At 43.3% G+C, this 12,320-nt stretch overlaps 1 protein-coding gene across 1 annotated transcript; it reads right to left on the bottom strand.

Annotated features, from left to right (window-relative positions):
• Positions 1 to 5,459: 5,459 nt before the first annotated feature.
• Positions 5,460 to 11,976, bottom strand: LOC146245670 (uncharacterized). The gene is made up of 6 exons (XM_084684041.1): positions 11,668 to 11,976; positions 10,539 to 10,709; positions 9,426 to 9,527; positions 8,845 to 8,913; positions 8,370 to 8,450; positions 5,460 to 8,038 (listed from the first exon to the last, which is right to left on the bottom strand). Exons 1-6 carry the CDS (start codon positions 11,891 to 11,893, stop codon positions 7,950 to 7,952), a joined length of 738 nt encoding a protein of 245 aa, XP_084540167.1. The 5' UTR covers positions 11,894 to 11,976; the 3' UTR covers positions 5,460 to 7,949.
• Between the last annotated feature and the right edge of the window lie 344 nt (positions 11,977 to 12,320).

Consider the following 12,320-nt stretch of genomic DNA (forward strand, 5'->3'; position numbering starts at 1 on the left):
GAGAGAGAGAGAGAGAGAGAGAGAAGAATGGATATAAAGTGTCACAGGGATGGAGAGAGAAAGAAGGGGCACTGGTTCAGAGATTGCCCTCTTGACCTAAGAAGGAGAGAAGCCTCTGACAGAAATTCAGCATATCACCTTGTGCGGTGCTCAGGTCTGTGGCGCTCATTTTTTATGTTTACGAAAAGAACACATACAAAATGTTTTTCAAACTGAGACTCTCTGTCCTTGGGTCATTTTCAGGGAAGAACATATGCAATTACACATTTTCATTCAGTACATTCAGTGTTTTGTTAACCTGGGGGGTAAAAACAATTGTGTCTCTTAGTAAAACATAAAAAGTACAAATGATACAAAAGAGGTTTGCTGTATGTTTTCATGGCTCTGTTTACTTATCTCTGGGTCTGCTGCACAGGGCCTGCCTGCCTGCCTGCCTTACTGAACATCTGCTATTCTCGCACTTTAAATCCTTATGTAGTATGTGAAACCACAACACGGTTTGTGGGAACCTGCACAATGTCATTACAAGACATTATTCAATTCATTAAGATTGACTTCAATGACCCCGTCGAGAAATTTGTTCTGGACTCTGTCCTTCGTCTTAACAGTACTTCGATACAGAAATAAACACGCTACCCGAGCCAGCTGCAAATGGATGTTTTGCTTACAGAAATTGGAGTGAGCATATTGTTTTTAAAAGCCCTAAAACGTTGTGGGTCCATCAGAGCCGTGAACAGTGGGTGAGGAACACTAATATGAACGGCACACAAGGATTAATCATTATCTAGGCAAGGTGCCAGTCTTCTCACATAGAGCCCCGCCCGCTCTCATCACCACTCTATCTGGTTCCCAGCCTGTATGGAGCTGTGCTGGCTCAATGCTGCTGCAAGCCTCTAGACAAATAGGAACGCAACTTTAATGAGCTGATGGAGATGTTTAAGTACAGGGAGGTGGGAGAGTTATTGGTGGGAAAGCTGGGCTAAAGCACATCCATGAATGACAGCACCACACACCGGGATGGAGCGGAGTCATGTGGCGCACTGGGTTGGAGTGGTCATGTGACACCTGGGTTGGAAAGGAGTCATGTGACACGCTAGGATGGAGTGGCTCAACTTGCAGCAGTGCGTAGGAAGCTCCTAGTTCACTATCTTCTGCTTCCTAGTTTAACTGAGCTAACAATGATATCACAGTGGAAGAAGTGGAGCTTAGGTTAACGTTTGGAGAACGATATGTATACCAGACCAACGCAAAAAGTCGTTCCCTACACCAAAACGGCCTAGTGTGAAAAAGGATTTTATAGTTTAGATATTTAAAATGTGGATAGAGGTAGATATGTTTATCTACTCGTATATTTAGAGATGTACAATAGATTATCTATATATATGGATATTAAGTTGTAGAAGTTTCGGGATGTGGCCAGAGATAGTCAGATATTGATCGGTATAAACATGTTCCTCATTTGTGTGGTCCCTGTTCCACTTCCTCCTCCGAACACAAGCTCTTCTTCAGATGCAAACATCAAAGCACTTCCCCTGCCACCCGTGCGCCCCCCCTTCCCCCACAAAAGCCCCCAGACTGTCTCCATGGCAGGAGCTGGGGAATCGCCCTGACTCTGTGCTCACACAGACTCTCTTTCCTGTGCCCTTTCCACTCTCTGTCCATTCCTTGTCCTCCATGCTGCTCGTCTCCTCTCCTCTGTTCTCCTCCCTTCTCTCCTCCGTCGCATCTATGTGTGAGAAATGACAGATTCGGGGTACATATGGCGCGCAACATCTCTCGAACCGCACAAAAACGAATCCAAACAAAGCAGTACATTCCCTCCGTCGAAGAAGTGGCCGTCACAACCGGACGTGAGAAAAATGTCAAGCTCGTTCGACCCCTCAAAAGTCGAAGGGAACTTGAATTCAAACGCTGAGACACTGAGGAGAAGCATCCAGCTGAGCCGTGGAGGAGGCCCGGTGAGGCGGGGCGCTGGCTAGGCGCAGGTGGGGCTCTTCCACTCAGAGATGCCCTGTCTGGTGGGATTATCTCGCTCTTTATGAGTTTATGGTATATTTATTGTTTTACTGAGACCTGTATTACTCTTGGTTCCAAAGCCACAGTGACTGAACGAAGCTCCCGAATGGAGGGTTCACCTCAGAGGGCATCGCAGGCCAGCGCAATCCCATACGCGCTCCGCGGGCAGTAAAAACCAGAAGCATGATGGGATTAGTGAACACGTTGTTATTGGTCCTTGTTATGATGGCTCCTGACTCTGATCAGCTTCAATGCTGACGAGAGGAGCATCACAACTGACGATTGGACATGCTATGTTTGTGGGTGTTTGCAGGTGGGTGGGTTTATGCGTGTGTGTGGGTGTTTTTGTATGTGCGTGTGTGTATGCCCGTGTGTGTAGGTGTATGTGAATGTCTGTGTGTGTAAGCCTGTGTGTCTGAAAATGTGTGTGTGTGTGTATGCGGGTGTGTATACATGTGTGTGTGTGTGCGTATGTGTGTGTGTGTGCAGGGCCGAGTTTCTGCAATGGGCAGGAGGGGCTGCTGCCCCGGCCCCGGCCACTAGGGGGCCCCGGCACGGGAGAAAAAAAAAAACAGATCAAAAATGTTTTTTTTTTAATGCATTTACCCACCCGTAGTGAAGTGCACGTTCTTTTAGCGTCACGTATTGTTGCCGGTATCAAAGCATGCAAGACAACAATGGCTTCGAATGACGGTGATTGGATACAGTCATTAGACAAATGCTGCGATTATGTCTCGCCCTGGACGCTCAGCGTCTCTGGGGGTGAATGGAGGAGTGTGCTGGCCTGGACGCTGGGCTTCCGCGTGATGATTGGAGGATCTGTCAAAAGACTGCATCTCCTTTTGATTGACAGTAATTTTGTTCTACATTAAGTTACCGAAGCTATTCAAGCTCAGTCCCATCGCGGAATTTGAAACTGTAGTTAAAATACAAACTGCAGCAAACTATTTCTTGGTATTTGCTTGGCGAAATTGCTATCAAATTTTCATCATACATTTCATACAATTATACACCACGTTCCTTGTTTAACCTCATTTCCACATTTCCTCCTTGATTAATATTGTTTTGTTAGATCGTTCGTTCATTAATTCATTCGTAGGCTTGGCTTGTCGTAGGGGTGAACTAGCCAGTGAACTAGCCAATTAATAAAACATTTTTAGGATGCAGGCCGAAAATGAGCTTCCCCTCTTTGAAAGACTAGCAGCCGCCAATGATTACAATGTATGACATACTGATATTGTTGTCTGTCATAATTTAATCAGCAATCATTCTCTCTCTAATATATATTGATAAAAATCATAGTAATAATAATATATATATACTTAAAAACTCGCGGAGGCTTCTGCCCCAGGCTCCAGATGACCTCAACCTGGCCCAGTGTGTGTGTGTGTGTGTGTGTGTGTGTGTGTGTGTGTGTGTGTGTGTGTGTGTGTGTGTGTGTGTGTGTGTGTGTGTGTGTGTGTGTGAGTGTGTGTGTGCATGAATGTGTGCTGTGCTTTCAACACACTTGACATATTTCAAAACTTGACATTTTTAGTTAATTCACTTTTGAATGACTTTGACACAAGAACTTTATTAAAACAGGAACTCATTAAAATGTTTCATTGACATGGTTAAGTCCTTCAGTCAGTTGTCATCCTTCACTCCAAAAAATAGTGATCTTCTACATCTAATTGTGTTCAATTAAGCAGAACACGTTTTTTTTGTAGGTGCATCTGAGCGCATCCATACAAAGGCGTCTGTGTTCTGAGGAAGCTGACTGATCAGTAAACAAGAATATGTGCGGCTCTATTTACCTGTTTTCAATTTACCACCATGGTACCGTCATAAATCTGGGGTTGGTGATGACAGGAGGTGTGAATTCTAGCCCGCCTGCTTTGTTTTTACTGTGCTTCGAGTCCTTTGGCCTGGATGTATGGAGGTGAAATGTAAATTTGTGATGAAGGGTCTGGTCTATGATAAATACACCTACACATATAGCAGTCTGTAAAAGGTGTTCATCTAGCGAACGCCTTTATCCAAAGCAACAGACATCTGAACCTCTTGATCTACAGGGAATCCCGACATGTTCTGCCACTGAAATACCTCATCCCTCCTTGGCGCATCTTATGTATGCTGTTAACCCTTATAGGATCATACTATACTTACATTGTGTTAGTCCTTCGAGGAGCATACTGGATATATACCGTGTCAGTGCTTAGAAGTGCATACTAAACATATACAGTGTTGGTCGCCAGAGGTGTATGTTCCTAGCGCTGAGCGAGGTAACAGAGTTCACAGCTGAACCTGGCCGGCATCCCCTTCTTCGCCCTGGGTCTGGTTTCCCATGAGAAAGAGGAATGGAGGCCAGATAAAGGAGGAGGAAAAGCCGCCATGTTCTCTCTGTCACCTGTTTCTGTAACCATTAACCCGGCCCGCCATAAAGATGCAGTTTATGGAAAGTTTGATCATGGCGGGTCGTAAAGATTGTGAGGTTTTATGGCCCGGGGGACTGGAGCATGGTCTCACCTTGACACCATTTGTATGTGATCCTTCGTCTCGGGCCCCTGGAACCCCACCGGAGCCCCCGACCAGAACACTGGACAACACACCTTCTACTTGTTTTAAATATACAACAAAATATCCTGTGTGTTTGATATTATTTGTTGAAGACTTTATTTTGCTAGAAGTGGTTTAGTTATCCACTTCCCAACGTTAGCGTTATTTTTTAACTGTTGTTGCCAAACACTTTCCTGATTAAGCTCGTTTACTTGACCGTAAGTCCATATGGCAGGGCCGTCGTTAGGCGTACGTCCAGGGCAGGGTTCCGTGGTTGCCATGGCAAATGCTACGTGACTGGGGGTGTTGTGTGGAGTTTTTCACAGATTGTCAGCTGACGCGAGGAGGAAGTTAGGTCTAGGGTCCATTTCCTTCGCAGAATAACTGCCTTTCAAAACATGCTCATAGGTCTTGACAGGTGAACTTTTTCTCTTTTTTTTTACACATTTACAATTGTAATGATAATTTCTAACACTAAAACATATTGATATGTATCATTTACTTTATTGTTGTGTATCCATAATATGTTTAATTATTCAATTATTATTATTGTTATTATTTTAAATGATTTTATATAATACTTTGTATATACTGAATTAATATTTAATGTCACTTATCTTCATTAAGAACTTCTTAATAAATTGTTTTTCTCCTACTGTCACTTTGTGGTCAATTTATTTGTGGTGATTTATTTATTTTGAACTACTTATTATTGGTTAACATAATTTGTTCATTTATTTGCTTGCTGAAATAGGATGATGGTAAATTAATATACATCTTAATAAGGAATACATTCAAACAAAAGTTAACTATTTATGATATATATTATGCAAATATATTTATATATTTACTCGATTTAAAAGGTGAAATATTATTTGACACAATAAAGTACAATGCGTGTGTATGAACATGTTCCCAAATGGAATAATTCCCAAATTAATTCAGGATATATTTATAATGTGTAAGTCTAATATCTTCTATCAATTTAACTGTAATTTGTGAATGATCCTGTATTGATTTCTGCCTCTATTGTATCCTGTTTATATCAAACATATACATATTTACACTTTTTAAACCCGACCCATTATTACAAACAAACTTTGGTTTAATTTCTATAATGTTTAACCTTACAATAGATCTATACAACCAGGGTTATTTACAGTTTTTTTCATAAACCGTAAGCACCTGTTTTTCAATACTTATGTCAAATGTTCTCTTTATGTAGTTCGCCTAACCAAATGTCACCTCGGCAGAGCACTTATTTTCCAATCCAAAATGCACTAAAACTACTAAAACACTTCCTACATGTCTCATATCAACTCATTCTTCCAAAACATGAGCAAAGGTTGTCACCCAACAATCACACTTTATCACTCAACACAACACAACACAACCTAAAAACATTAGCAACAGGTAGAATTACAATGTTATCTTTTGTCAAAAACAAGTATGACACCTCACTACATTTTTGAATTAACTTCAGTATATCTCACAGGCACGAATCAGACATGGTACAATATACATCAAAATGACATAGACAGATGTGTGTATATTTTTGGACATTTACATTTACATTGAGTACAAAATACATACAGTAAGTTATATATCATCTACCGATACAGCAGCAATGCCAGGCAACCTTGTTTTCTACATTTGGTCACAGGTTTTCATCCAAATCATAATTTATGTTGTACACCTAGGAAAAAACCTTTTGGAGTGCCTGGTCCATCACCATGTCCAGGAAACCAGCATTCATTGCTTCCAGGAGGGAGCAAATTGGTCTAAATGTTTTTTGATTTTTTTTTTAATTTAGAATATAAGTCAATGTTACTGTGGAGTTAGCAATTGGCTGTCTACTCAATTTTCAGTTATGTTAGGTTTAGAATGTAAGCAAGTAAAAGAGTGTGTAAACCTGCAAATGGGCTTGTGGGTACATCAAGTTTTGTTGGTGGTTGTGTGATTTGAAAGGCAGTGAATGTGTTTTTGTGCCAAATCAATGAAAAAATGAGTTTAGCTGACATAGACTGATGTTGTACTCACTGTATGAAGAGGTTTGAAAATGTGACCTAGGCATTGAAAAATAGATCCAAAGGATTGTATTAAAAAAAACTAACAGTAATGCTTCAAAGGTTTTTTTTCAGTTTTGTTTTTTTTGGAATGCTTTACAGTTATTTTTTCCTGACAAGTGTTGTGACCAAACTGATCTATACATTTGTGGCCGTTGGGAACACTCTCCCTGTCAATCACACACCAATGCTGCCCCCTATTGGTGCACATGGATACCAACGTCCTACAGTCCCTAGATGCTGTTCCTTCTCCAGTAGAGGTTCTTTGGAAGAAGTTCTCCAGTAGACGTTCTCCAGTAGAGGTTCTCCCTGAAGGTGAATTCTGCACAGGCTTGGGTATCCGACAGGTGACACACAAGTTTTTATGTAACTGGTGAAAAACATAGGCTACCACAATGTCGGAAATTAATAGGCCACATGTGGTACGCAGGTCTGAATAGCAATATTGAGGGCCAATAAAATTAAAATAAAAAGATTTCTGAACAAGTTCAAATGCAGAATATGTATTCACACTATAGTCCCATGTCTATAGATTTTAAATTGATAACAATCTTTTTTATTATTATTTTAGGTAGCAATTGCCTTCCAAACTAAAACAACATGTACTTCCAATTAGCACATATTGAAGTAAATTAATGTTGAAGAGTTGACAAGCAAAACTCTAACTCTCTTATAAACTACACACCAGCTAGAACACTGCAATCATCAAATGCAGGCCTATTAGAGGTCACCAGAAGCAGTCATAAGAAGATTGGTGATGCGGCCTTTGTTAATTATGCCCCAAAACTATGGAACAAATTACCCATAAATATTAGGGAAGCAAACACGCTAGACATTTTTTAAAGACAGCCTAAAACCGACCTTTTTACCAAAGCATTCAACTAATTTGATCTCAGAAGTGTTTTACTAATTTTATTAGTTATATTATTGTTTCCTATTTTAATTATTACTTTTATCATTTGTATTATTGTTTTTATTGATTCTATGTAAAGCACCTTGAGCTGCAATTCTTGTATGAGTATTGTATTATTATTATAAAACGGCTGGAGATTTCAAAGTTACCAAAAACATGTTTTGTAAAATCTGGTCTCTTTGAACATTTTTGATTAGGCTAACTATAGGAAATCTAATAATAGATCAGTCTACTCCTGTTTTAGGCTTAGCTGCATGCAACACATAAAAATATGTGGGTGTGGGTTTACAAAACAAGACCTGTGCAGGACTCTTTCTTCCATGTTCTCTCATTGACTTTCTCCAGTAGACCTTCTCCAGTAGACCTTCTCCAATAGGTCTTCTCCAGTAGACATTCACCAGTAGAAGTTCTCTGACTCAGCAGTAGATGTTCTCCTGTTCTCCAGTAGATGTTTGCTGTGTTTTGGCCGAACCCTCGGGGATGGCAGCACCTGATCCACAGGACTCTGCAGGAGAGAGTTCTCTATCAGCATGACCTATGCATTGTGTTCACTGCTCTGTACTGTGTACAATTGTTGGTGAGATGTTGTTGTTACACTGTGTTTGAGACCTCATTATTGTGCACTGTGCCTGGATGATGAGATGGGGTTACTTTGCACTGTGCCTGGTAAATACAGACTGTTCCTTGACTCTGACCACCGCAATAGTTAGAACAACACACTTCTGATCCTTGACTTTCTGCTGTACTTGCCACACGCACAGTTAACAGCTGTGGATGAAAGCATCTGCTAAGTAAGAAAGTATGTCCTGTCAGGATGTGCCAGCGTGGTGGCCTACCGTAGACATACGTGTCCGCTTCGCCTCCCTCCGGTGGGACTCCCATGTTACTGTGCATCGGGGTGTAGTTGGACTCTACAGCTGGACACACACACACGTGCACACACACACACGCACCACACTTACACACACGCGCGCAACACACAGATGATAGATGGCGACACGAAGACCTCCCCACAGCCGACCAGCTTGCGTTTATCATTTCAGCAACAGAACGATATGGTTCAAAGACTGGACCTTCTTTCTCAGTCAGTCTTAGTGTTACTCTTAGTGTTTCTATAACACGGTGAACAATGCTATACTATGTGTATATGACTGAGTGCGGTCGGTTTGTGCCTGTGGTGTAGCTGTGACTGTGTATGTGTCTGAGGTGAAGCTGTTTATGTACAGCGAGTCCTCGGACTGATCTGGATGTAAAAACGTCGGTCTGATCTTCATCTTGGCCGTGCGGCTGTTTGGGGGCCGGGCTCTGTACCTGAGTCGCTGGTCGTCTGGGTAGGCTTCCGGTCGGCGTGCATCTCTACGTACACACTGTCCTCTCCCGCTGACAGGAGGAAACACAAGTTAGAACCAGACCTGGAACCCTGTCCCCTCTGGCTGGGGAGAGCGGATAACAAGAAAAGAGAGAGAGAGAGAGAGAGAGAGAGAGAGAGAGAGAGAGAGAGAGAGAGAGAGGAAGGACGGAGAGAGAGAGAGAGGGAGAGGGATATGGGGAGGAGCGGGAGAGGGGTGGAACACAGAGGGAGGAGGAGGAGTGAGAAGAAGGAAGAGATGGACAAGGAGAGAGAGTGAGGAAAGAGAGAGAGGGAGGGGGGAACAGAACGAAAGAGAGGGAGCGAGGAGGAGAGGGACAAAGAGAAAGAGAGGATGGAGAGGGGGAGAGGGATGAAGAGGGAGAGAGAGTGAGAAGGAGAGAGGGAGCAGTAGGAGAGAGAGAGACAAAGAGAGAGAGGAAAAGAAAGGGAGGAGGAATGAGAGAGCGGGGAGGTAGGTGAGGAGGAAGGAGCCGAAAAAGAGGGAGAGAAAGAGAAGTGTGAGGAGGAGAACAGGTCTCACCAGTGAGTTGGGTCCTGTTGCAGGTGGTCCTCAGCTGTAGCAGGGCCAGGGTCAGAACACTCAGGCTGAACACCACCACCACCACTACTGTTGGAACACGACCTGGATGACCAGGTGAATACCTTATTACTACAACCTGGATGACCGGGTGAATACATTATTATCAGAACCTGGGTGACCAGGTGTATACATTATGAATAGAACCTGGATGACCGGGTGAATACATTATTATTAGAACCTGGATGAACGGGTGAATACATTATTATTAGAACCTGGATGACCGGGTGAATACATTATTATTAGAACCTGGATGAACGGGTGAATACATTATTATTAAAACCTGGATGAAAGGGTTAGAGTAGGAGACCAATGCTCATGATGACAGGACCACAGGACAAGTTTCATTTGGATAACTACCTGCAACTGACATTTTATTACTTTTGCAGAGGCTTTTATCCAAAACAATGTAGAAATAGGGCCCGTAAAATGACAGCAAAAGATTACGACTTGATCAACTTCTCAGGACAAGCACATGTAAAAATCTAAAACGACATTTAACTAAGCGTGACCATCTTGTTTTTAGATTTTAGATTCGATTCTAGTTGGACTTGTTTCTAGTATAAATGGCTTATCTAGTGATTTCATTTAAGTGAGTGACACAATATGTTCGAAAATATTGTCAAGGGAAATTCACCTACCGCACTGGCAGCCAAACATACTTTTTTATTTATTATTAGAAAGTTCAAATATTTGTGCACTTCAATTTGACAGGGCATTTTTGCCGTGTAGAGGTTGATAGGGCTACTTGATCCTTCTCAGACCAAGCATGCACATCGTTCTGATCAACATGGCTGACAGACTTCCCCCAAGTCCCAGAATGGAACAGGATGGCAAGATGGCCGCCATGTGCAGACGTTCTAGACTATGCCGTAAGACATATAGCCTTCTATGGTTACCACAGCATGCATTTTCATCCATGATAAAATACATTATGATACATATACATTATTATAATAACACGTTTACTCTGAAGAGACGCACAGGGGTATTTCAACGAACAAGCATCTGCTAAATGAACACATACAAGTGTTGACAGGACCCTGGGTGCAGTACCTCTGCAGTCCAGCAGGGGAAGCTGGCTGTGTACTATTCTTAGTTTGTTGTCCACCTCACAGGTGATGTTCTCCTTCATGCTGGGCAGGTACAGTGTCAGCTCCAATCCCGGTGTCATGCTCTGATTGGCTGGAACACCGGGTCCGACCCACCTCATCGGAACTTTGTCTTCTGATTGGACAGAGCATGTCAATACCAGACTGCCATCCAGAGCACAGCGAGCATGCACCTCAGGGACATCTGAAGCACACACTCACACACATCTTGAGATAAACACCCTCTGGAACACACACACCCTGAGATAAACACCTTCTGGAACACACGCACACACATACACACACCCTAAAATGCATACCCTCTAGATTAGAGCAGTGGTTCTCAAACTTTTTACACCCCGTACCACCTCAGAAAATATTTGACTCTCCAAGTACCACCCTTATGACCAATGTTAAAATACAGTAGCGTAAGCCTACCCTATTGAGCTGCACACAGTTTACGTAGTAACTATCGTGGATGTTTGCATGCGCCACTACCCGGGAACAGGCATGGAGGCAAAACGTATTTTGAATCACATTTCAATGATATCATGGTTAAGGTATTTAAATATTTTTGAGATTCCTCCGTACCACTAGAAGGGGGCGCGTGTACCACCGGTCTAGGTGTTCCACAGTTTGAGAACCACTGCTCTACAACACACATACCCTGAGATACACACACATACATACTCTATGGAACACACACACAAACCCACGCATACACACACTCGAAGACAAACCCCCTCTGGAACACGCACAAGCCCTGAGATAGAGAGCCCCTGAAACTCACACAATCCCCCCAGTACCCCCCCCCCCACCCACACCCCACCCCCACACACACACCCTGAGATACCTATCCTCTAGAACACACGCCCGGAGATAAAGACACACTCACAGATACGGACTGTCTGGAGCACACACACGCAGATACACTTGCAGATCTCTGAGACACACCCTTGGGAACACGCAGATACGCACACACTCTCACACACCCTGAATCCAATGTGGAACACACACACAAACACCACCACAGACTACTGCTCTGTGTCTGCGTTCGAGAGGACGAAGCAGTGTCTGGGGTCTGGGAAACTCACCTAGAATGAGGAGTCCGTAGGTCATGGTTAGAGTTTTCCTTCCCCTCTTATCGTACACGTCCACAGTGTAGTTCCCACTGTCGGTGCTCCTCCCGGAGCGCAGCAGCAGGGAGCCGTTAGGGAAGAGCCGGAAGTGCTCGTCTTTCGTCTTGTTGTGGCTGGCCAGGAGCTTCCCAGCATGCTTCCACCTCGGGTCGTCAACCTCCGACATGTTCACGTCCAGCATCACCGCTTCCCCGCTGCGACTGATCACGTGTCTGAAGTCCTCCGCTGCCGCTGAAAGGAGAGAGAGAGAGCTGGAGCTGACCTGCTCACTCGTATGGGAAGGATATGGATCGTCTGGAGATGACCGGAAGCCAGCTTGAAGCCAGCCTGGAGAGGGAGCTAAGTTGCAGTAACCTGGCACAAACGTGGAGCTAGTCTGGAGCTAGCATAGACTTAGCCTCAAGCTGTTGGTATCGTCAATGCTGCTTTTCAACCACCAAAACGTCATTAGAACTGTATACCTCAAATGATTTCTTTCCTACGATACTTTCTATGTGCACTATGCCCTGGACAAAAGCATCTGCTAAATGATGTACAGTGTGGACATGGGAATGTAATCACCTGAGACAAACACATTCACACACACACACACACACATGCACACACAC

The sequence above is a fragment of the Hypomesus nipponensis genome, chromosome 20 (genome assembly GCF_054491055.1).
Source record: "Hypomesus nipponensis isolate SF chromosome 20, ASM5449105v1, whole genome shotgun sequence".
Classification (NCBI taxonomy): Eukaryota; Metazoa; Chordata; class Actinopteri; order Osmeriformes; family Osmeridae; genus Hypomesus; species Hypomesus nipponensis.